The sequence below is a fragment of the Cariama cristata genome, unplaced genomic scaffold (assembly GCF_000690535.1).
Source record: "Cariama cristata isolate BGI_N322 unplaced genomic scaffold, ASM69053v1 scaffold36535, whole genome shotgun sequence".
Lineage (NCBI taxonomy): Eukaryota > Metazoa > Chordata > Aves > Cariamiformes > Cariamidae > Cariama > Cariama cristata.
This window is the reverse complement of record NW_009617572.1, coordinates 922-24,197: the sequence shown is the minus strand read 5'-3', so window position 1 is coordinate 24,197 and position 23,276 is coordinate 922. Positions and strand designations below refer to the sequence as shown.

Below are 23,276 nucleotides of genomic sequence, written 5' to 3'. Positions count from 1 at the left end.
AGCAGCTCCATTTCTTGCCAGTACCGGAAACACCACGTGAGGGAGCAGCACATGCTTTAATGGACTGTTGTAAAGTAACCTGTCCATAACAACACTTTTATGTCTATCCTGTCAGTTAAAAGAGAATTTTTTTCTTTTCAAGTATATTAGTTCCCTAAGATTCAGGCTTTCTGTCCATGCCAGCTGTATTATTCTCTATCACCTCTGGGATGTGACCTGCCCTTCAAGCATCATTCCCTGTCTAGTTTTGCAGTACCCAACTGATGTTTCTTCTTTGGTCATGTTTCAGCAATGTCTTTTGTGCCAGGGTCAGTCCTTTGTCAAACATTTGTCTCTTCTTTTTGCTTTCTGATTTTTCACCTTCTGTTTTTGGCTTTGTGCCCGTTTAATTTACCTTTGCTGATCTGAAACTTTTTTTTTGGCTCTTTACCTGGGATCATAATATTACTTCATGCAGTTACCTGTAGTTTTTGTCCAGTTCTATACACAGTTGTACCTTGTTCTTCTAGTGGCCCTTATGTTCTGTGCCTGAATGTTTCTGTCTGTTTCGGCTCTTAACATTTGCCGTTAAAGAGGCAAATTCATCCTTTTGATGTGCATTTTTCGTCATTTTGTAAGTATTCTCGGATCAAGCCTCACGGTATTTCTGAAATTTTTTGGAGTGTTGAAGAGAAGTGGTTTTCTGATGTTGGAAATTTGTAATCATGACACTGTAAGAATCATGAATAATTTAATAAAGTACATTCATGGACATTAGGTACTCAGTCCAGTAATTTTTTGGGAAAAAAAACCAAACTCAACCAACCAACAAAAACACCACAATGCTTAGGGGGAATTATAATGTTAAACTACTGAAAAATATAATGATTTAAGTAGTTGCTTTTTAAATGGAATAATTTGGACTTTAAAGGTAGAAAACATAGATGTATGTCCCATATAAGAGTGCTCTTCCCACTGAAAACCTACAATTTTATGAAAATGATATGTCTGTTAAAGAAGTTAATGCTGAGGTCAAGTTATAATGGGTAATAACTGGGACAGTGAAATGTGCAAGTGCAGGTTGTTCAGTCTGGCATTTATCACAGCTGACTTTCTTCTCTGTGTGCATGTGCTTGTTTAAAGGAATCCCTCCTCCTAGAGGAGTGCTGTTATATGGCCCTCCAGGTACTGGGAAGACTATGATTGCCAAAGCCATTGCAAATGAGGTTGGCGCTCACGTTACCGTTATTAATGGTCCTGAAATAATAAGCAAGTAAGTCCACCCTATTTATTTTCATTAATTCTATAAATATATTAGCCCAAAATCTGTCCTGGCATCTGTCCATTGTGGACAGATGTAGATGTAGATTGGGCTATGGGCTGTCTGCCCAAGAGAGTAAAAAAAAAGACAGGAAAGGGTTCTCTCAAGTAGGGCTTATGTTTCTTCTTAAAATAAGAGGTTTATTGGATTTGGCCAAGAAATTTGTGTAAAGCATGGGCTAAATTAGAGAGAGGACTAAAACTGCATCTGCAATTGCATGTTACTCAGTTCTGCAACAAGAAGAGTGACCTGTTAAAATATATTTGAAATTAAGATGACACTGCACAGCTTAATGTCTCCAGGGAACTAATTTCTTTTTATTCTTTAAAAATACAGATAAAATTGTTTCTAGCATGGAATAGATAAGGTTTTCCCTTTTAATCTTTTTATTTGAGTTACAGGATGGTTGTATCTTTACCTGTGCCCCATAATGTCTTGTTCTGTGGAAATAAAGGTTATTGTAGATTTGCATATACTTTGGGACTTTGAAAGGGCGCGTTATGGCCTTTTTGGAACACATAAGCAGTAATTTTCCAAGTTGCCTGGAAAAGACCAGAAAAAGTTTTGTTTTTCCCTTTTAATCTTTTTATTTGAGTTACAGGATGGTTGTATCTTTACCTGTGCCCCATAATGTCTTGTTCTGTGGAAATAAAGGTTATTGTAGATTTGCATATACTTTGGGACTTTGAAAGGGCGCGTTATGGCCTTTTTGGAACACATAAGCAGTAATTTTCCAAGTTGCCTGGAAAAGACCAAAAAAAGTTTTGTGATTTTTTTTTTTTTATTAAAGTATTTTAATTATTATAGGTTTTATGGGGAGTCTGAATTGAGATTACGTCAGATATTTGCTGAAGCTTCTCTGTGGTATGTTCTTTTGGATAATTTTATTCGCGCTCACTTATTTGCGGTATTGGTTCCAGGGTTAATGTTCTTAAAAGAAAAACATTTGCAAGAATCTTTGAATTGTAATTTTTTCCTGCAGTGGTTTTTAAAAGGAAATAAATTTGTTTATATAGAGCTTAGCTAGAAGGAAAGCAGTGAAATTCTAGTATGCCTATTAAATGCTTTTGGACACTACCCTTTTTAAAGGACTGTTACAGATGGTGCCAAATAGCTCGATCTGTATCGTTAGTGTATTGTACGCTTATTTCAACAGATGGAAGCATGAGCCAGAGTTTCACCTGGATCCAAATTTTTCTGTCTAGTTTTATCTTTGGAGACCAATGCAGTACTGTGCTGAGACGTAGAAACCAGCTCTAAATAAGCCAGTGTTGGTACTGGATATAGCATGCCTCTGGATTATGGTGGCATTCTGCCCAAATTTATTAGACCTGGTTAAGGCAGACTTTAGACTTCTAGCTGATTGGTGTTCACAATACATTAGCAAAAGACTATCGCATACTGTATTTGTAGAAGTGGCAAATAAAACGCTGTCTTTTTGCCACCTTATAAGCATAACTTTGAGTCTTTGGGAGAAAGCCATAGAAAAGTAGATTGGTAGGTATTAGGTGCCCAATATATTAGTCATTTTAGTTATCTCTGAGTAACGCCATATTCAAGGTTGAAACTTTGAGTTGCCTAAAGGAGTGGGATGCTTGTTAATTTTTGTAGGAACTGTTTCCATAAACAGCTTTGCGCTTCTCTGCCTTGGTGTTTTAAATCTTCCTGAGCACCTTAACATTTCCCCTTGCTCCCTTTCCCTGTGCCCCCCCCAGTCGCCCCTCCATTATATTTATAGATGAGTTGGATGCACTCTGTCCAAAGAGAGAAGGGGCTCAGAATGAAGTAGAAAAGAGAGTGGTTGCTTCATTGCTGACATTAATGGATGGCATCGGCTCAGTAAGTAGACTATATTGAGACAATTAATGTGTATGGGGACTAGCTGGGCAAAACAATTTTGCTTCTAGAATTCAGCCAATTGTCTGTGTTTGCGTGCAGCCTATAGTATTGCTGAATTGCAATTAGGGATAGGTTGGATGGGATCATATGGGGAAAAGTGATATTGTGAAAAGTTTGCTTTGTTCCTTTAGAACTAGCATCAGGATTTTAGTGTGTGTAATAGTTGGGAAAAGTAAGCAAGAAGTATGTTTATAAGCTGCATGACATTTAATTGTATTTAAAAATTAATGTTTTGCGTTGTTTGATGCCTTCAGGAAGGCAGTGAAGGACAGCTCTTGGTACTTGGGGCCACTAATCGTCCTCATGCGCTGGATGCAGCACTGCGCAGACCTGGGCGTTTTGATAAAGAGATAGAAATTGGAATTCCTAATGCCCAAGACCGTCTGGACATACTCCAAAAGCTTCTCAAGAAAGTTCCCCATTCACTTACAGCAGCGGAGTTGGTGCAACTGGCTGATAGTGCACATGGTTACGTGGGTGCAGACTTAGCGGCCTTGTGCAAGGAAGCAGGTAAGACTCTGTGTGTCTTATTTAGGATCTTACTTTATTGTTGGTCTCTGTATTTTGTTTTGAAAAATAAAAATCCACAGTCTGGACTAACAGCTTTTAAAACAATGAGACTTAATTATTTTTTGTGTCAAAGAAAACATAGCCCAGCATGGAATATGAGGAATGCCAGTCTGCTCCTGGGCAGATGAGAAAAACTCTTTGAGTAGTACTAGACTTCAAAATTGAATGTTAAAAATTAATAACACTGGGGAATCCCCTGTGCCATTTCTGGCATATTAGATAGCTAGCTGTCTCAGTAAACCAGTGGTTTATGAGTTAACTGACATATCCCTAAGAGTTTTTCTACTCTAGACCCTATGCCTTCTGCAGGGTCAAAAATCTCATGTCACTTGGGCTAGACAGCTTGTCCTGCAGGTCCTTGTTCCCAGGATGTTGAGACTGTGGGCCTGAGCAGTGTTTACTGTGGCTCCCTCCCGTATTTTGTGCTGGTGTTTCATTTGCCTGCAGATGAGGAACTAGTGATGGGGGCTGGGGAACTGTATGCACCTGGGTCCGGTTGTGCAGTGGAGCTGGGAGAGCTGGAGAGCATGCCCCGAACTGGGGGCTGGAAAGAGTCCCTTGGCCTCCGGTACAGGCATAGCCCTGGAGAATTATCCATGCATCAGGCAGCCAGGGTTCAGTATGTTCCAGGGAATACTTAAACACGAGTTCACTTCTGTTTTCATTGGATGAAATACTAAAAGTACGCTCTATCAATTCTTGTATTTTGCTAGAATGTGTCTACGTGGTTTAAGTGTTGGACCTTAAATCTACCCATGAGCAGCCTGTTAAAGCAGTCTAGTCAAAATACGACTCTTCAGCTCTGCTTACGCATATTTGCTCCCTTGTAGTTCACAAGTATATGTTTGCTGTATGTACTGGTTACTTTTATTTCCTTTGGCACTGGGACAGCTTCCTCTGGCAGTGGCACAGTGCGCAGTTAATTCTTGCATCAGAATTAACTGTGAAGATGACAGAAGTTTTATTAGGGGTGATGACACCTGGAACAGCAATGTTTTTACTTGCCAGTTTCCAGAATTTTTAAGGGATAGTTCTCAACTGTGAATTTGTGGACTTTTGTATGGATCAGGAAGAAGAATATATGTACGGACACAGACTATTCTTTTTATAGTGCTCTTCTGTTGGCTTCAGTTGTGTTTTAAGCCCTGTTTTAAGTTGGCAAACATTCTTTTTAAAACAAATATATACAAACAACAAAAAAAAATATAAACTCCCTTCTTATTTTCCTTCCTCTGTGTTTTTGGAAGCCTGTCAGTCTGCCTGTGTCACAATCCTCCCATAGTAAATACTTTACTAATGTAATCTAAAATTCTCAGTGAGAAGTGTTATGGTTTCAATCCCAAACATGACCCAGCCTAGGCTTTACTTGTGCATACGCACTTTGATTCTGGATACTTCATAATCCAGCTGCAAATACGCAATATTTACTCGCTTCATGAGGACCTTTTAGAAAATAAATTTTGAATGTTGTGCAAATTGAACATTACATGCTACGTAGATGCAAAACTGGCACCTACCTGCGACTCATCGCAGGACATGCCGTCAGCTGGGAGCTTTGCATCCAAAGCCAGTGCTGCGACTGAGGGAAGGATGTCTCCTTTCTGTTGATCTTCTTTCCTGAAGTTTGATTCCATGCTGTTATGTTTCCTTGTCATTTGCTAACTTGGAGTGACCTCTGCTGGGAGAATACAGTCCCGTGCCATTAACTCTTTGCAGCCCACATGTATTTTTCCTTTTCAAAGAGTTGCAGAAGCATGATTGGATCAAAGTATTGCATAAACTGAATTTGAGTTGCTCATGGTTAAGGAAGGTTCTTAGTTGGATTATTTTTTTCTGATTAAGCTCTTGATATCTGTCTTTTATATTAAATTTTCAACACCTTGTAAAATATTACTGCTTTCACTGGAGTTAAACTTAGAAAAGACTAGCTTTTACGAGGTAGTATTTCTCCTCAGCAGAGCAAGGTTGTTCCATATGGCAAATTTTCCAGTGTTTTGTCTAGTCTTGCTTGTTGTTCCAAGCAATGGGCTCCTATTGCTTCACTTAAACTGTGCCATGGGCCAAGATAGCTTGCTGTCCAGGAATGCTCTCTGATATTCAGCCTAAGTTTTCCTTGTTTAGTTTTATCCCATTATTTCTATTTACATCCTTGTATAACACGTTCACTCTCCCTCCTTAGTGTTTACACCCTTCAGATATCTCTAGGCTGTTCTCATGTCCCCTACCTCCTCATTCATTACTGAGCCAAACTATAAATATTTAGCTCTTCTAATCTTTCCTCATAAATAAGTCCTTCCTGCCTTCTGAGAAATTATGTTGATTTTCTCTGAACTCCCTCCAGTTTGTCAATAACCTTTTGGTAATGTAGGGCTCAGAATTGAACATATTTCTCATATATTACAACATAAAACATGATATAAACATATAGTTAAGACTGCTGGTGCATGTTTCTAAATAATCAAAATGCTTAATATCCAGGCAATATCTGAGTTCTTTCACAAATTTTAAGGTCACTTGTGCCAATTTCAGATGTGTGTTTAAGTACAGATGAAACATGGAAATTAATTTAGAAGCAGGAATTCTGAACTCAGAAATCCATGTTTGGTTGTTGGTACAAGATTATTGTCGCTTGCTAATTGTATTGTAGTAGTGGTCTTTGGGAGGCTCTTGAGTCCTGGTTACCCCATTTATATCTTTAGGTACTTCATTTGTGGCTGGAAAGCCTGAAAGTTTACAAGCTAAATATGTTTATATTCTTAATATAAAGTTTAGATAATTTCCAAAGAAGTTATCCTTCCTTATCTTTATACTTCAACTCTATTTTTTTCAGCACATGTATAATATTGTGTATATACTGCTTGTATAAACCAAGGATGTAGCAATTAATGTAACATGGTAAATGTAGTAATGGTAGGGCTATGATAGGCAAACCTTTCACTTTGGCATCTATAGTTAGGTTTCCTAAGCTATGTTATATAGAAGCTTTGATGTTTGTCTTCAATATAATTCTGAAGAGCACGTGTTAATGAAAAGTAAATAACAATTGTAGAGTTAAACATATTCCAACTGTTTTCTTGGCAGAAACTGTTTGTTCTCTGGTGCAAGAATGAATTAGTGGTACTTCTGGGGTCAGACGGGCAAGTTTTCTATTCTGTTCAGCAACTCTGTAAATTTTCATGGAAGTCATTAAGAAGTTTTAGGAGCTTTTAATGTTCAGCTTGCGCTGAATAGTTGTAGGCCCTTGTGTATATGATGTGTACAGAACTGCAGTCTTGTGTATGCTGGAATGGGCAAGGAGAGGAAAGGTGGACAAGAAACCTGGAGAGTCTGTGCAGTGTCCTCTGGACTTTTCCAAACAGGGTATTGTGACCAAACACCTGTGAAATATTTATATATAGATGGATATAATAATCAGTTAAGACTGTTTTTATTTGATCTGTGGATTTTTAAAAATATTCGTGGATCTTTCTTCCAATACTTTCTTTTCCTCTACTAAAGATACAGTTCTAGATTCTCACAAAATGAAACCACAAAACTTTGTGACTTTATACGAAAAATGCTAGGTATCATGAAGCTTACAGTACTGTTGTAAGAGTTGACAACACGGTGACGGGCATCAGCTCTGTGTGTATATCTATCTCAGCCTTAATTGTCGCACAGAGTACTTGTATCCCCCCTCACATGTTGGGCAAGTATTATTTGTCTGTTTTACAAATAACTGTGGTCATTCCAGCAAAATTAAAAGTCAAATTGGTATTTCTAACATAGCAAGTTTCACTGGCTTAGATACAATGCTTTTGGAATTAGTGTTCTTAATCTCTGTTCAAGGTTACATTATCTGCAGTGACATTGGAGATGGGAATTGCTGTGATTTTCTGCTGCCTAGCAATATGCTTGTGATTTCCACAATTCACTGCATGTTTTTGTATAGGTTAACGGCATAGTATGGAAAACCTGCATATACCTTGATGGGCAACTGGACCACATCATGTGGACAACAGCTTGCAATGGGCTCCTTGTGGTAGACTCTTGAGGAGTTGAATACCCCCTGAGGGGTGCTTATGCACAGAATTCTTGACAAGAAAACTGCTTAGTTATGTCTGCAGCTGAGAAAGTCATATTCTTAAGACTGGGAGAGGTGTGCTGTGTCCTAAAAATTATTTAGTAGACTACCTTTTGGTGTGAACATCTACCTTCTGAACTGTTTTATCTCAAGCAGAAGCAGTGTCTAGAAGGTAAGACTTGTGCCATATCCCTGCATATAATGTCAGTGTTTGTATGCCTCTGAGATCTTGTTGCTTCTGCTTTAATTAATTGGCCACACAGTCTTTTATTAATTCCCTAAAAAATTATAATGGTTTTAAGTTAACAACAAAGATAAGCACTGCACTTTTTTTTTGGAAAAACATATGAAATGTTAATTATGTAGCAGGGACATGAATGGTATAAACTGTACTGAATGTTAGAAGATGCTTAGCAACAAAGGTTTCCAAATATAGCAATTTATTATAAACTTATCCTTCTATGGCTGCCTGTAGCATTTCAAGAGGGTGAATATAAATATAGCTTGATTTCTTCAAGAAGTGGGTTCAGTCATATTGTTTACAGAGAAAGGAAGTATTTGCTTTGTAACTCTTAGAATTTATCTTGAACATCCTTGTTCATTACACATAATTTCAGTGTGCTGATATAAAACACTTGGACTGTGATAAGATAGCATCACGAGGAGAGGAAGAACAAATGTCTTTGTTTAAATAGTGGTCTCTGTTGCAATAACATCTATTTGGTTCCAGTAAGGATGCTGCGTTGCAACCACTGAAACTTTGAGACTTCTGTGAAGGAAGCACTAATCACTTGAGTTTGCATCGAAGTTTTTTTAAATTGCCTGATTGTAATACAGTTGAAGGTTTCACCTTGCTTAGCCTTTAGGGTTATAACAGTTCACTGGCTTGAGCTGGCGGTTACAAAAAATGTTACACAAGTAAGAAGTTGAGCGACATCTTTGACCACTATGAATCAGCATTACTCTGCTGAGTCGGTGAAGCTATTTGCATAGACGTATGATACGGTCTGTTGTCTTATGGTCATAATTTTAAGAGTCCTGTTGTTTGGAGATCTTACTGTCTATGGTATCCATTTGGCCCTTATATTACCTGTGTGTGCTGATGAATAATACAGCTAGGATGGAGAGTCTTTATGCTGTTTAATCGATAACTCTGTATACTGATTATATGTAGACAGTAGATCTGTAAAAGTATAAGTTATTTAGGGGGATACTGTACTTGGCTTTCTTGGAGCTGAGCAACCTCCTGCTCTATCTTTTACAACTCAAAAAAGAGTTTCTGCAATTTGCTTGCAGTAAAAAGAAAAATAAAAAAAATTAGGTAATTGAAGGACTGGCTGCTAGTTTTTTTGTTTTTCCCTGTAATTGATGGGGAAGTAAACTCTCCTGAAACCCAGGAATGTCTCTTTGTTAGATCTATGTGTTGGTGTTGGTTCCCACCCCCCCAGTTTATGCAGTTTTGGTAGCCTGGCCACCTGCAGGAAACATGAACCGTTTGGGCTAATGGGATTAACAGCGAGTCTCTGTGCACCCTGAGGACCACCCTCTGACAGATCTCGCGATTAGACAAACGCTGGGTTTGGTATGTGGCTTGTCAGCCTTGTATCTCAAATCCAAGGTCTTCATTTCAGCTTGGTCACGGTCTTGATTAAACAGCCTAGTGTTAGGACATCAAGAATTTATATCGTTTCTTTAAGCCATAAAGGTTCAGTCTGAACCTTTCCCAACACGATTTAGACCCAAGTTCTGCTGGGGGTATACAACAAATATAAATATTTTTCTTGGATTATAATCCTAAACGTAGAAATGTGGGCTGAGACACTGTTGAAAGTGTAGATTTTGTCAAAGGAGGTTGATGACCAAGACAATGGGATTATTTGTTTTGCAGAGTGTTTTTTTTTGTTTGTTTTCAAATTAACTGATTTGCAGTTACAGATTTTAAAGGGAAAGCAAAGCTTGGCATGCTATAGTTATTTTATTCCTTTATGGAAAGTGAGTGAAAATACCATGTCTATGTTGTGTTTTTTTGGTTTGGGTTTGTTTTTTTCTTAGTAGTGTGGAAAAAGATTGAAACTATGCAGTTGCAAACAATCTGCTATTGCATTCTCTAACTGAGTACTGGTTCCCATGGGACATTCAAAATGAGGTGGGAAAGGCTGCGTGCCTTTTTAGAAAAAGGTCATGTAGAAAATGTGAGTTTTTTTGGGGAATATTAATAGCATGTATAGTCAGATGGTCAATACAAAAAAATGTATTCTTACGAAACTGAGAGATTTTTGCAGAAATGGTAGAGCACTGAATTTTGAAATGCACTGAAAAGTCCAGACACAGTACAGAAGTAAAGCTACAAATTAATTTTATACTGGAACAATTGAGTTTTCTGACAATGTGTTCCATCATGCTAATTTACACTGTAAAGACGACCAAGAAAATCCAATCCCCATCGTCAGCATTCATGAGTTTTAAGTTAGTGCTATGTTCTGTAATTTTAAAGTTGGATCCTTAATGCAGAAGCTGTTTTTAAACCGGAGCAATTGACCTAGTTTGCCATTTAACAGGTTATGTATAAATGCGTCCTTGCTTGCACACACACATAACAAAGCAATGTGGCTTTTTTGGACTCGGACTGTAACATATGCTTTTTGATTGTTTTAGAGCACTAACTCAGAATGATGGCTTTTGTGCGCAAGTAGCTACATCTGGATGCTGCTGAGCGGCTTGAAGGAACACGCATGAGACTGGGTGGAGTGTGTTGACCTTATTCTTGTCTGTGGGATCCCTTGCCCTCTTTCTTAGGATTTCCTCCCCACAACATCTTGTGGGGCAAAGACAAAGTCAGAATTGGTTTTAGAATTGCTGCCTTAGCATTTTTAAATAGTTCAACTACTTTCCTAAGATTCCACAAAAATTGTGTTATTTTAGCTGCATTGGCTTAGATTGTCACCCTTTTACTTTGGCTTGGTGTCATTCTGATGTGATTGCAAAATTTCTGCATCTCTTCCCCCCTCCCCCTTTGCACCTGCTTAAGTGCACAGAAGTTTCTGTAGTGCAACTGTCTTTGTATCCAGAGAGAAAAAGTCTTGCTCTGTTTGCCTCTCTGAAGAGACACTAGTGCATGTTATGTTGCTTTTTGTAGTTATTTTTCCCTTATAGAAAAGCTTTGGCCTTGTTTGTTTGTTTGTTTTGTAATGGTACTTGATTTTTGTTTTTGTATGGAGAATGTTGCATTTACTGCAGTCAGGGCATGTGAACTTTTCATCATAACTAATTTTAAGTGTGTTTTTATCTGAAACTGGCTTGCAGTTAATTGGATGATGGGATTGCTGACTTCATATACACAGTTGTGGGTTGAGTACTTAATAATCTGTTTAAAGCACATCCCATTCTGTCTGATGATATTTATATAAGCAGAAAATAAAGAATATTTTCAGAAGAGTTGATCAATAAGCATCATTAATGTTTTAAATTCACCTTCATGGCAAATAGGAACCGTGTTCTTGCTTCTGCAACTTGAGTAGTACAGAAGAAATGATATTCATGTGTGGCAGTGTATGTAGAAACTTTTGCGATTGAATGGGTTGGAGGGTTAGCCCCAAAACAAGTTGTTTGGTTTGAAAGGTGATGGGGTGCAGAATGCCAGAGTAGCCTGCATTGGTGCAGCCCTACCTGTGCAGACTGGTGGGCTGTGAAATGGCAGTCACAACGTGATTCCTCAGCTTGCAGATCCTGAAAATTTAGCATTATGTCATTTTGCTTAAGAACAGAATAAATTCAGGGCAGATACTGTCTTAGGCTGGGTCGTTGGCCAAGCTGTGGTGGGAACAGACAGTTCTATGTGATCCCTGTTTATTTTCTAGACCTAGGAATCAACACAATGTTGGTAACCCAGCTCTATGTCACATCGACAGGAATGATGTGGTAGTTGCTATTCTGCTTATAGGGTTTTGCATCCCTCAGGGGCTTCAGCTCCGTGGATGCGAAGCTGGATGAGAGCTGTGTGCCAGGCAATGTTACTCCTGTAACAACAGAAGAAATCCTCAGTTGCCTGTATAACACCTTTGAGTGAATGAAAGTGATTTAACCAAGACTAAACTGATTTTTGAAGGTGCTCTGCAGTCTGTTATCTTTTAAATTATCCTATAGGTTTGTTTTTTTTTCCTGCAGTCATCTAGGCTGCGTGCTCCCCTGTGTTAATTTTAAAGGTTTTGCACATCTAAGAATTGAAGACAACTTCCTGACCTTTAATCTCTCAGAAGGGTTTGGCAAATCTGTGGACTTTCTTCTTGGTAATACCATGTGCTGTACACAGTCATTCATCTTAACTGGCATTTTGCTCACTGAAAGGTATTCTGCAGACTTACATGCTTCCTTCTTCCTCTCCCATCATGTCTTTCCTAATTTTTCACCTCCTGCCAGCTGAAGTGGGATAACCATGCTCACTGTTACTGCTGACCAACACACAAGCACTGTGGTGTTTTTCTCCTGCTAACAGAGTTCATATTCGCTGCAGCCCTCCAGTAACCTGACATTAAATTATCGCAGGTGATTCAGACTTGGTTCCTTGTGATGCAGAAAGTTATTCTAGTTCCTGGTTCTGGAGCAGGCTCCAGTTATGAATTGGAATTATGTATTTGGACTAAACCTAGTTTTTCTCCAAGATACAAGCATACTTTTTGGGATATTACTTGTTTGAAAGGCGTATTACATTCTAAGAAACCTTTAGTAACTTTTTTATATTTTGGAAAGGCAGTCGTTTTCTATTTTGTTCTCTTTTCTGTTTTTTCATGATGTCTGATACCTATTTACACCACTTTGTCTTGTTTTAGGCAGAATTTCATTTGATACGGTTGTGTTTCTAGATTCAGGTATCTTTTGAATTTTGGCTAACACTTCTGACCTTAGTTCTTTTCAAATTTTGTTTAATCGGTTGGCTTGCTCTTACATTCTTTGAGTGACCATAATATGGGAACATCTAGAGCTCAAGTACAGTGTCATCTCTGTGAAGCAACTGGTATGCATTTTTTTTCCTTTCAGCTTTTGTGCTGAGTCTGGTTTCAAATGTAACTTGAACAGCAATGCTAACAGACTCCATTTCAAATACATTTGAGGTGCAATTCTTCCCATACTAAAAATCTGTAGGAGTTTTGTTCCCCTCACAGCACATAGGGAGGGACTGACCGCGTTACGATTCATCTCACTCCATCTTTGCTGGCTTTAGAAAGATCCATACTAACCCATTTAGAGTAAATGTTCATCTTCAGGTTGCAAAGTTGCAAGCTTTCTCAGTATCTGAGTAAAAAATTATGTTTTCCATAGCTGTACTTTTTTTCTGAATAAGCTAGCATCAGCGTACTTCAGACAAGCTATTTGGGTAGAAATGGTACTATAGGAGAAAATTTCAGTGTTCTCTGACTCCCTCTCAGGCTCTAGGTAGAACGTGTACCTGGAATATGTAATGGCAAACTTAGAATCCGAAAGCAATTTTAGTTTCTTTGTTTAATTGATAAAAGATCATAAAAGATCCTCTGGCAAAATGTAGCTTAATTTTTGTGTCTGTGTTAGTTCTGCAGGAGTAAAATCAGTTAGCAGTAGGCATTTGTATGAAGAGTGAATAGCTACTACTGGGGGACAGAGCTTAACTATTTTTAGGCAAAGTTTTCATAAGTCTCCTGACTTTAACTTTTAACTATATTCTGACTTGACAATGTTCCTAATTACAATTAGACGGTATTTAGCCTCTAACTGTTGCTTTTTGTCTTTCTGCCTTTGCTGTTCTGGTAGCCTGGCAGTCCTTACTTCTCTTGTAGCACATGTATGACTAACTCTAGCTTAGGTAGATTTACGTATGAGAGCAGGCTAGAAACAGGCAGTCTGGTATTCCTTATTTCCCTCCGTTGTCATTGTCTTAGAATAAATGACGTGTGTGTACCTGATCTGTGAATAAACTGTTTCCTGTATGGAAGAAGTTTTGAAAATACAGTTCCTCCTTCCTTCCTTTCCCTCCCCTGTTGTACCTCTCGGCAACTTTTAATTGGCTCCATAGACATGTTCCAGCAAATGCCGGAGCTCTTCACGAAGGACTATAAATCGCATACATAATCCCTACAGTAGATTAGTGCTCAGGTTAGCAGAGTGAATTTGCAATGTTATGGTTACAAGGGATTTAAGGGCGTTATCTTTCCTGTGCAAACAGTATATGAAAGTTCTTCAGGGATTTTTCCCATGTAGTGCTGGCAGCTAAAGATAGATCACAGAATATGGTTTTGAGAGCAAAAGTAAGGGTTTCTGCTTCCTGAAGTTTTTTTCTAAATAGACATGCATTTTATATACAGATTAAATAAAAAATAAGTAAGTTTATATTTATAGGAGTCTGGCCCATGGATTTTTTTTTTAATTCCTTGGTAAATTTGTTGGTGTGTTTGATTCCATACTTACGTACATTGGGGGGAAAACAAACCAAAATTAAATCAACCAACCAAAACAGAAAACCCAAACCAAAATACACCAACAAAGCCTTAAAAAGGGAGAAAGAGCCTGTGCCTAGACACATCCCTGCCGTCCCTCAGCGCTCGTGGCAGTGGCTCTTGTTACTACCTAGTGCTATCTCACTGCGATGGGTAGGAGAGCTGGGTTGCTGGGTCTGCAGAGGGTGAAAGATGGACTGAACAGTGGCTGTGGGGCATTCTCCGTGGAGCAGTGGTCCTTACCAAGTGATGGTGAGGCTTCTGTCTGCTCGGCAAACAGACTTTGTCTGTGTTATTGTGTATTTATGCATAACTGCGAACAACATATATACACATGTTCTTTTTTTTTTCTTTTGGATTTGACCATCCAGTATCTTGATGTGATGAAGTACTATAAACTCCCTTTGTTTATCAGGTTATGGTATGTTCAAGAATACACGTGATTTGTAGTATATGATCCTTGAAGTTCTATAAAAGATTTCCCAGTATAATTTTGGGATTGTTGTCATGAATGAGTGCAGAAAGCCATGCTGATTAAAAATTGCCAAATATAAAGCAGAAGAACTCCTTATCTCAAAAATGTTAAACACTGGAATAACTTTTCTATCCATTGCCTGTAAAGTCAGGTATGCGCCTCTTACGATTTCGAAAGTTCAAAATTGATTTTAAGTTATATGAAATGCTTTTTCTATGCATAAAACTTAGAGATCTAGAAGTAAAGGAAGATGCCCCATGCACTCCCATTATGAAGCTGAAATCTTTCCATACGCTGTTAGGCATTCCACTTTCAGCCATGCAGGAGAGTATGACGTTGGATCTGACAGCTGTCACAGGGAGAAATAGTATGTGTCTTCTGGATTTGGCCATGATCATTTGGGAGGGAAATACCAGAATAGCAGGGAAAGAAGAAATGTTTCCTTTTGTAAACAATCTTACAAGAAGATTACAATTTCTTTGAAGCTCGTTGCAAATTCTGGTATTAGGATTCTGGTAGAGTAAGTCCAGACAAGATGGATTTGCAGAAGAAATAGCTAATAGGCAGTGAAAGATGCATGATTAACAATTTTGTTTTGTCCAGTTCATTTCCTCAAGTGTTGTGTGTGTTCTGGTTTTGAAACCTAAAGTATATATGTTCGTCATGTTAAGTGGATGCTTTTTGTTATTTACAGTAGTGTATAATAATACACAGACTCTGGCAAGTATAGCGGTGTCAGAGTCTATTTTTAGGCTCAGGCATTTGTGATTATCATCTAATGTGCCAATGCTTAGCCAAGCTATGAGCAAGAAAATCTTAGAGGGAAACAATGCTATCGACCTCATGCATAGCCTGGTACCAGAGAAGGGTCATCTGTACCAGGACAGGGCGTTCTGTTTTTGTTTTTGTTTTTTTTTTTTTTTCACCCTCTGTCCACCCAGTTTCCTCTATTCTAGACAGACAGGATGAGTTGGTGAGGTAAAGCACACAGTTGCAGGACTGGAACAAATTGTTTATTTTCCATTGTTTGTAATCATGCATGATTAGTGTACTTGTGTTGTGGTTTTGTGTTTTTTTTTTTTTTCCTTTAAGCTGGGATTTTTCCATTTATACTCCACTGAGAATCAGTGGTGTTCACTGTCGGAAGGCAGCCTTTGGAAGTTAAGTTTCTGCCCTGCATAGGGTAGTCTTAGGGACCAGTCGAGTATCCCTTTACTACGAATAGGTAGCCCATGCCCGTGCAACAGTCCCACTGACCATATGGCAGGCTAACTACGTCTGTGTCCTTCCTCACCTCATGCAGGACTTGTGCTGGAATGAAACAGTGAAAACCTACTTTTACCCACTTCTGAGCCTCCTCAGTCACTGCCAAAAGGTTATTGATACTCATCAGTCCTTAAGAATGAAGTAGTGTCTGAAAAGGAGCAAGCAAAGCTGAAACAAATGCTGTGCTCAGAGTCAGTTTGCAGTAATGAGGTATACTCAAACCAAAACACTCCCATGCAAAAGATACCCAGCGGCGAAGCTGAGATGGTCGATGTTTCCTGAGGTACTATGTCTGAATCTTCAGTTTGTCTGCGTTATAACTTCTGCAGTGATAAACTTGGGTTTGCTGTAGCGTTTCACCTCCTTTGCCTCTGCATTGCTTCTAGCAGCATGTTTTGCACCCTACCCTGCATTTCCTTACATTAAATACATCTTTCAGCATTTCGAGACAAGGATGTGGTTTTCTGCCTCTGGCAAGCCGCTGGCTGTGTCCTTCTGTTAATAAGACTTTTTTTGCCCCCACTGGTTAGAGGTCAAGCTGAAGTGCAGGAAAGAATGATTATGATAACAGGAGGAAACAGGAAGAATCATGCTTTCTTTTTCAATCTGTTTTTTATTATTGTTTTAGTGTAAAACATTGTTTCAATTAAATGCTGACCTGTGCAGCGGCGTGTGCGTGCACATGCTGAAATGAATTCAGGCTTTGTTTGGAAAGCTGTGACCTCTTCTATTCCTGTTCTGGATCAAGGCTGCTGCATTTCAAACCCACTGCTGAGGACTGAAATTTCACTCGTGCTCCCAGTAGCACTGGCAGTAACAATCCTTAAGAGCAGTGTTCTCCTTGGGCATTTTTATGCACTGCTCTCTCTCAAATTTTAAAAGAAACTTGTTTTTTTTTTTAAGAATTCCTCATGTCATGAAAAAAAGATAACGATGACGTGATTAAAATGCATCAAATGGGCACTGGGCTAAACTGGTACCTGATGGAGCAGATATGTATAGAAATGAGCAGAGATCTTTATCAATTACTCACTTTCTCTATGAGTTAATTTCATGCTATGTTATTTATTCTTTCATTTTTTTAAAAAATGAGTGTGCCATGTGGATTGACTTCACCAAAATGAAAATGTAGAACTCGACCCCAGTACCTGCTCCCACCCCCCAAAGTGTTAGCTGCAATGACACTAGAAGAAGATGTTGAGTTTGTTATTTGCTTGGATGTAAATTTTAAATCAGGGTGGGAGGGTAGATCTATGTTGTTTTGCTTAGGTTTTTTGTTTGCTTAATATGAACTCTTTCAGAGGAAGGAAGAAGGCGGGGCGGAATAACATGAATATTGTCTGGGTTGTTAAAATGAGTCGGTTATATTTTATACTTGTCCTCTGGCGACCAGATTTTCATTTTTCTCCTTGGCCTCATGGAATGTTTTTATTTATGTATCTTATTAGTTCTGGATGTTCTGTGCAAGGGGAAATGTGAATTACAAACTTTTTTTTTCCATTATTGTATTAAGAGCCTGGGTATTGAATGCAGGTGCTCAGACTCTGCCATAATTGGCAGTTTATGGAGAGACACCGGCTGTACTGCTTCACAGGGGAGATATTACATCTCTTCACACATTGTATATATTGCAGGAAATGCAGAATTCCTGTCATTGTCAGAAACTTTGCATGTCCGCATCTACCAGTGCCTCTGTAGGAAAAAAAGACAACAATCCACTGAAAGTTAAAACGATGTCTATTTTCAGAAACAGCTTATCCCTTTTATTGTCCTTTCATGTAGCACTAATTGATGTTTTGTTTGGTTAAATATAGAAATGAGTTAACAAATGTTTGTCTTTCTGTGGTCATGCAAGGCAAACTGGTGTCGTACTAACTGCCTCATTTTTTGTGACATATGACAACAGATATTCCGTATCTTCACATGTGTGTATGTATACTTGTGCATAAGACTATACTCATCATGTAATAATATACTAAATGACATATTTAACAGTTTTGGTTCACAGAACAGGGTTGGAAATAGAATCAGTAGAACTCCAAGTTATGTTAGACCTTAAAAAGCATATTTATACACTGGGAAAACCATGATGCTTCTGGGCATCTTACACAAGGGAGGCTGCAGTTGCTCTCTCTGGGGATTGCCTGGGAGCTGCAGGTGGTACCAGTTGGTCCTGCCCAAGGAATATTGATACATTGATGTGTGAGTCAGTGGGACTTGTGTGGCTTTTGAAGGATTGAATTATAGGGGGAAGCTAGGAATTAGTATCGAGATTTATAGGTATTGGATATGAGTGATTTGGCCAAACAGAGGAGAAGGTAAAAGCTATGCCTGTGATTGAAAAGTGTGATCGCTGAAGGGAACGAAGAGCTATTGAGTGTTGCAGGGAATGTTTGTTGCATATCAAGAAAAATACAGGTATCTGGCATCTTACTAGATAGCAAAATAGGGTTCCAATGAAAGTAAAAGAAATCTTACCGGTTTGTTTTTAAGAGCAGCTTGGAAAACACAGTCCTAATAATAGAGGAATGGACAAAGTTGCAGATATCTTATGTGAGCTGATTTAATGTTTGCCTTGAATATTCGTTATCCCTCTTCCTTGTGGTTTATAAACGTGTTTGGATCGATGTATGGACGTTTGGAGGTTTTGCCCTCTTAGCTTCATCTCCGGGAACACAGGGGCAAGGCTGTTTCATTCTGTCTTTTGGAACAGACGTAGTTTATATTCTGTCTGTGGTCATTAAATCCCCTTTTTCTTGCTCTCTCATCGGAAGTGTCTTGCATGTTCTTTGACCTAGTTAAGGCCTGGAGTTGAGACATGCTTTCAAACATCATTTCCTTTCCAGTGCTGCTGTGTGTTTACCTGTTGTACACTTTATGTTTGTGAGAACCAGGAGGAAGTCTACATATTTCCATGTTTTTTTGTTTTTAATAGGTTTGTATGCATTGCGGAGAGCACTGGGCAAGAGACCTAACGTATTAGACAACGAGGTGGCTGGGTCAGTGATGATTGCTTTCAATGACTTCCTGCAGGGAATGAGTGATGTCAGGCCCAGCGCCATGAGGGAGGTGGCAGTTGATGTGCCAAAAGTAAGTTATTTTTTGCAATATGCTCGCAACATTGGTAGAGCCATGTTGAGAATTGTAGTTGGGGTTGAAATGCCCTAGCAAAGGAGAGGAATTTTGTCCAGTGGAAGCCTCAAGCTACCAGTAAATGTTGCACATCATCTTTTTGTTTGCATGTTTGTTTACTGAATTATAATTTTGAAGACCCACTTACATAAGCTAAAGTTCCTAATGCTTTAGGAAGAGTTGGTGGTGCAGGAGCATATCTCCTGATCTGTAGTTTTGTATGGTGAGTGGATTAATGGAGTAAAAATGTTAAGATGTCTGTTCAAAGCCGATCCTGAACAGCTGTGAAAGCTGGAGTGTTTTGTAAAGCAGACACAGACTTAAGCAGAAACAAACTGTTAGCGTTTGTAACCAAAGTGTATTGAAACAAAGCTGCGAAGAGATTGATTGCTCTGATTTTATGTAAGACAGTTGACTAAATCTACGTGCAGTTCATACTGTTGTGGCCTGAGTGTCTTCAGTGGCATTACGCTGTTTTAAATGAGGGCAGAATTAGGTGCTGTAGGTATTGTTATCACTGCCAGGTGGTTACCTGTCAGGGGCTGTCATTACATGAACAGTTCTGGCAGTGCTAGGTTCATCTTTACCCTGCTCACTGCCCTCTCCGTTATGTATTATAGTAGTTCAGTAGCAAACACAACATAAATCGGGCTGGGGAACTGATCTGGTTTAAGATTACTCTGCTTGCTCTGGCTTAAGAAGATTCAGCAAAAGAAAATGTATTTAATCTCACTAAATTTTGACTTTGTGAGTAGTTGTGCTGATGTTGCTCAGCAGCTCCCCAAGCCCTAGAAGAAAACATTTATGTCTCATTACATGAAGATGAGTCATCTGGGAATTAGATTGCACAACTGTAGACCCTCATTCCCAAACTGTAGGAATGGGAAATAAAATCTGCGAACAGGATGCTGCACACAGCCAGCTCGGATATCACACTTGGCTTGTTAAGAGTCCATGCTGTGCAGTGAAGTGCTGGGTGGAAATGCCTGGGCTGGCCCCTGCAGCTTTTCCTGGCAATCCTGTAGTGGCATCAATATCCACAAGGGCTAATTAGTTCTGCTGAGACCCAGAGTTACTAATTCTCTCGTTGCTTATTGTGCCACTGGCTCTTGGGCTCACGTCATTATCGCTGTGCTGTGCCGTTTAGATGTACCAGCCCATTTGGAGCCAGATGGAGTGCTGCTAAGCAGCACAATAAAGACAGAAGCAAGGTCTCTAGCTGCTGCAGGAGACCTGTTCTGAATCCAGGTCAACCTGCTGCTCGGGCTTCTGTTGTCCACTAAACCATCCTGCCAGTGGCTTCCTTGATTGTCCCTTGTTTTTATTTGTTAAACACCAGCTGAGTCACTGAAATACTACTGAACTTCATTCCTCTACTGAAGGGAATATAATAACATAATGCAGATTCCTTTTGTGCTGACAGGACCCGCATTTTTACAAAATAATGCATTTTCTGTGAAGATACAGGGTAAATGTCAGGCCATCCGCTTGGTGCCCGAGTGAGTTTAAAGTGGAATCTAAAGTACCAGATGCAACAGATTTCATGTCCTCCCGCATCACCTACCAAAGGAGGTGCTGGGATTCAGTTTAACCATTTTGGGCTGCAGAGGTACCAGCTTACCAAAATGAAGGTACCTGTTCTTGCTCAGAAGCAGTCTGGATATCTGGAAATACTGACACAGCTGTCCATGAAAGTAACAGTGTTGTAAATCCAGCATTTTAACACGACCCCCACTCCCCTCAAGGCTAATTACTTCATTGCAGTTTGTATTTCAGGTGGGCAAGTCCTTGCTCTAAGTCAGCTCAAGTCCATGGGTTAGTTGCAGGAGCTTGGTTATGCCGTGGCTAGGTGGCCGGGGTGGCAGTGCCAGGGAAGCAAGCAACAGGAATCCAAACTGCAGCCCCCTGGTTAGGGCTGCTTGCTGGGGGCTTGGCATGTGGTGCAGGAACACTTGCAAACATCGGAAACGCATTTATGTACTTTAGCATAGTGTAGCTGTTTTAGAGAATGTGACCACTGTGTCGTTTATAGACACACACAAGTAAAAAGAAATTAAAAAAAGATCTATTTTTCATTGTTATTAAACTTAATGTATTTTGCTCTTTATCAGCAAATAAGTATGTCTTATTCTCACCTGATTGTTAGTGTCTGAGTGGCAGTTGCTTAGCATTTAATGTACTGTTATCCAGAGAATTTACATGGTTGATTTGTTGTTTGGAACACAGATTGTAGCAGAGAGTGTAATGCAGCTTCTAATTCCTTGGATACCTTTTTTTTTTTTTGAGGAGTATGCAACATAAATATTGCATGCTGCTAGTAATGATTTTTAGGTATGTCTTAATCTAATTTTATGAACTTATTTTTGCTTCTCTGATTAAAGGTGTGCATTTAACTGGTTGAAGCTGTGTGTTTGTGCTAGTGTTTGCAACTAATTGGAAGCTGAAATACTTGGTTTCAGTAGAAACCAGGTATCTAAGAAGCCAAATGAATGCAGCTGCAGAGCTGTTAATTAGTTCCATCATCTTGTGTCCATGATACTGTGTCCTAGAATGCTTTGCTGTTTAATATTGTTGTGCTTGAATGCCTACTCCTGCAACACCTATGGGAAACCTTAAAATTACTTGCTTGCCACAAAACTGATGCTAATAGTCCGAATTTCTATAAGAATTTCATCCTCTTTACTAATTTACCACCCTTTTCAATACAGTTCTTCCAGTCCCTGGACTTGGGCCACTTACCCATTCAATACTTCACTTAGTTGGCTGTTGGCCAGGGTGTACTGTGATATGTTACTTATGTGCTCTGCAGTAATTTATACCAACAGAAACTGCCTTACACCTTTTGTTGCATTCTTATCAAAGTGTAAAAATTACAGCTGGGTGTGTGGGAAACAAAAAAGAAACAGAAAGCATGAACCAGATAGGAGTCCGGCTTTCTTCAAGAAACGTGAAACTTACGTTGTGTTTTTGTTTTTCCTGGCTCATGTATCTTTGTGCAAGCATCCTGTATTGATTAATCTCCAGATGCTTTCTGTCTGTAAGGATAGGTTTTTCTTCCCCTGCTGCTCTTGCCCCAGAAGCTATCCAGCTAGACAATTAATCCTGTGGGTAAATTTGTTAGAAAATCAGGGGTTACATTCCTTCATATTTTGAAGTCTGGCCTTAACACTGTTTGACATCTAAAAAAAGTCCTTGCTAAAAATAACTTCAAACACTAAATAAATGATCAGCTGTGAGTTTTTTTCCAAAGAGAAGACAGAAGTCTGAGCTACATTAATAATACCTGCTTTTTTGCTGTTTATTTCAGATATATTATTCACTTGGCAGCCCCCTTGGTGTGGATGGAGCTTTTGGGCTGTACAGTTAGTTACAAGTAAAACTATTGATGTACATGCTAAATTGAATGGAGACTTTTGTGATTTTTAACTTTCTATTTTTCAGATGGTGGCGTGTTTTTTCCTGTTTCATTACTTTGCAGCAGCCATGTGTCAGTTGAATGAGAAGAGTTCAAAGCAACTTCTAAATAAAGCCACAAGTGAATGAATTTTGTTGAAGGGCTTTTTCCCTTATAGACATGACACCTTTGCCGTTCATGGGCTGGTTTTGTTTTTTTTTTGAAGCTGGTATTACCTCTGATACTGAATGAAAACAATTACTTGTTTTATCATGAACTCCAAATTGTTTCATCACAGAGCTTGTTCTCTGAAATCTGCAGAACTTTGAGTAGACTGTAAAGAAAACTTAGTTTTCAAATCAGTCTTTGCTTTTTAGGTCCTAGAATTGAGCACTACTTGTTTGGCTGTGTAGAAGGCTACTAGGCTAAATTACTCTGTTGCAGTGTTTTGTCTTATTTAAAACCTGGAATAGCCTCTTGTTATGCATATACTTGGGGTGATAGCTAAAGAACAAGGAGATAGATTAGAAGTGACTTGTTTGGGTGACCTTGAGCAAGTCACTTCTTGGTGTCTGAGGATATTTAACAACCTTTATAGAATGCTTTGCAGTCTGCTTCTGAAAAGTGCTGTATGGCAAGCTAGCTGTTAGGGGTTTTGTCACTGATATAAATTGAGCTCTTCTTTTTAATTTCAAGCATATTCAAAATTACCG

The 23,276-nt window shown here is 39.0% G+C and overlaps 1 protein-coding gene across 1 annotated transcript in view; it reads left to right on the top strand.

Moving 5' to 3' along the window:
• SPATA5 (spermatogenesis associated 5) overlaps positions 1 to 19,161 on the top strand; it is a gene marked incomplete at both ends in the record, with an annotated part of 26,292 nt that extends 7,131 nt beyond the window's left edge. Inside the window, 5 exons of the mRNA XM_009700575.1 lie at positions 1,123 to 1,252; positions 2,108 to 2,164; positions 3,016 to 3,139; positions 3,454 to 3,709; positions 18,973 to 19,161. Of these exons, the coding sequence (XP_009698877.1) occupies positions 1,123 to 1,252; positions 2,108 to 2,164; positions 3,016 to 3,139; positions 3,454 to 3,709; positions 18,973 to 19,161 (756 nt within the window). The remainder of the gene's footprint in view (positions 1 to 1,122; positions 1,253 to 2,107; positions 2,165 to 3,015; positions 3,140 to 3,453; positions 3,710 to 18,972) is intronic.
• Between the last annotated feature and the right edge of the window lie 4,115 nt (positions 19,162 to 23,276).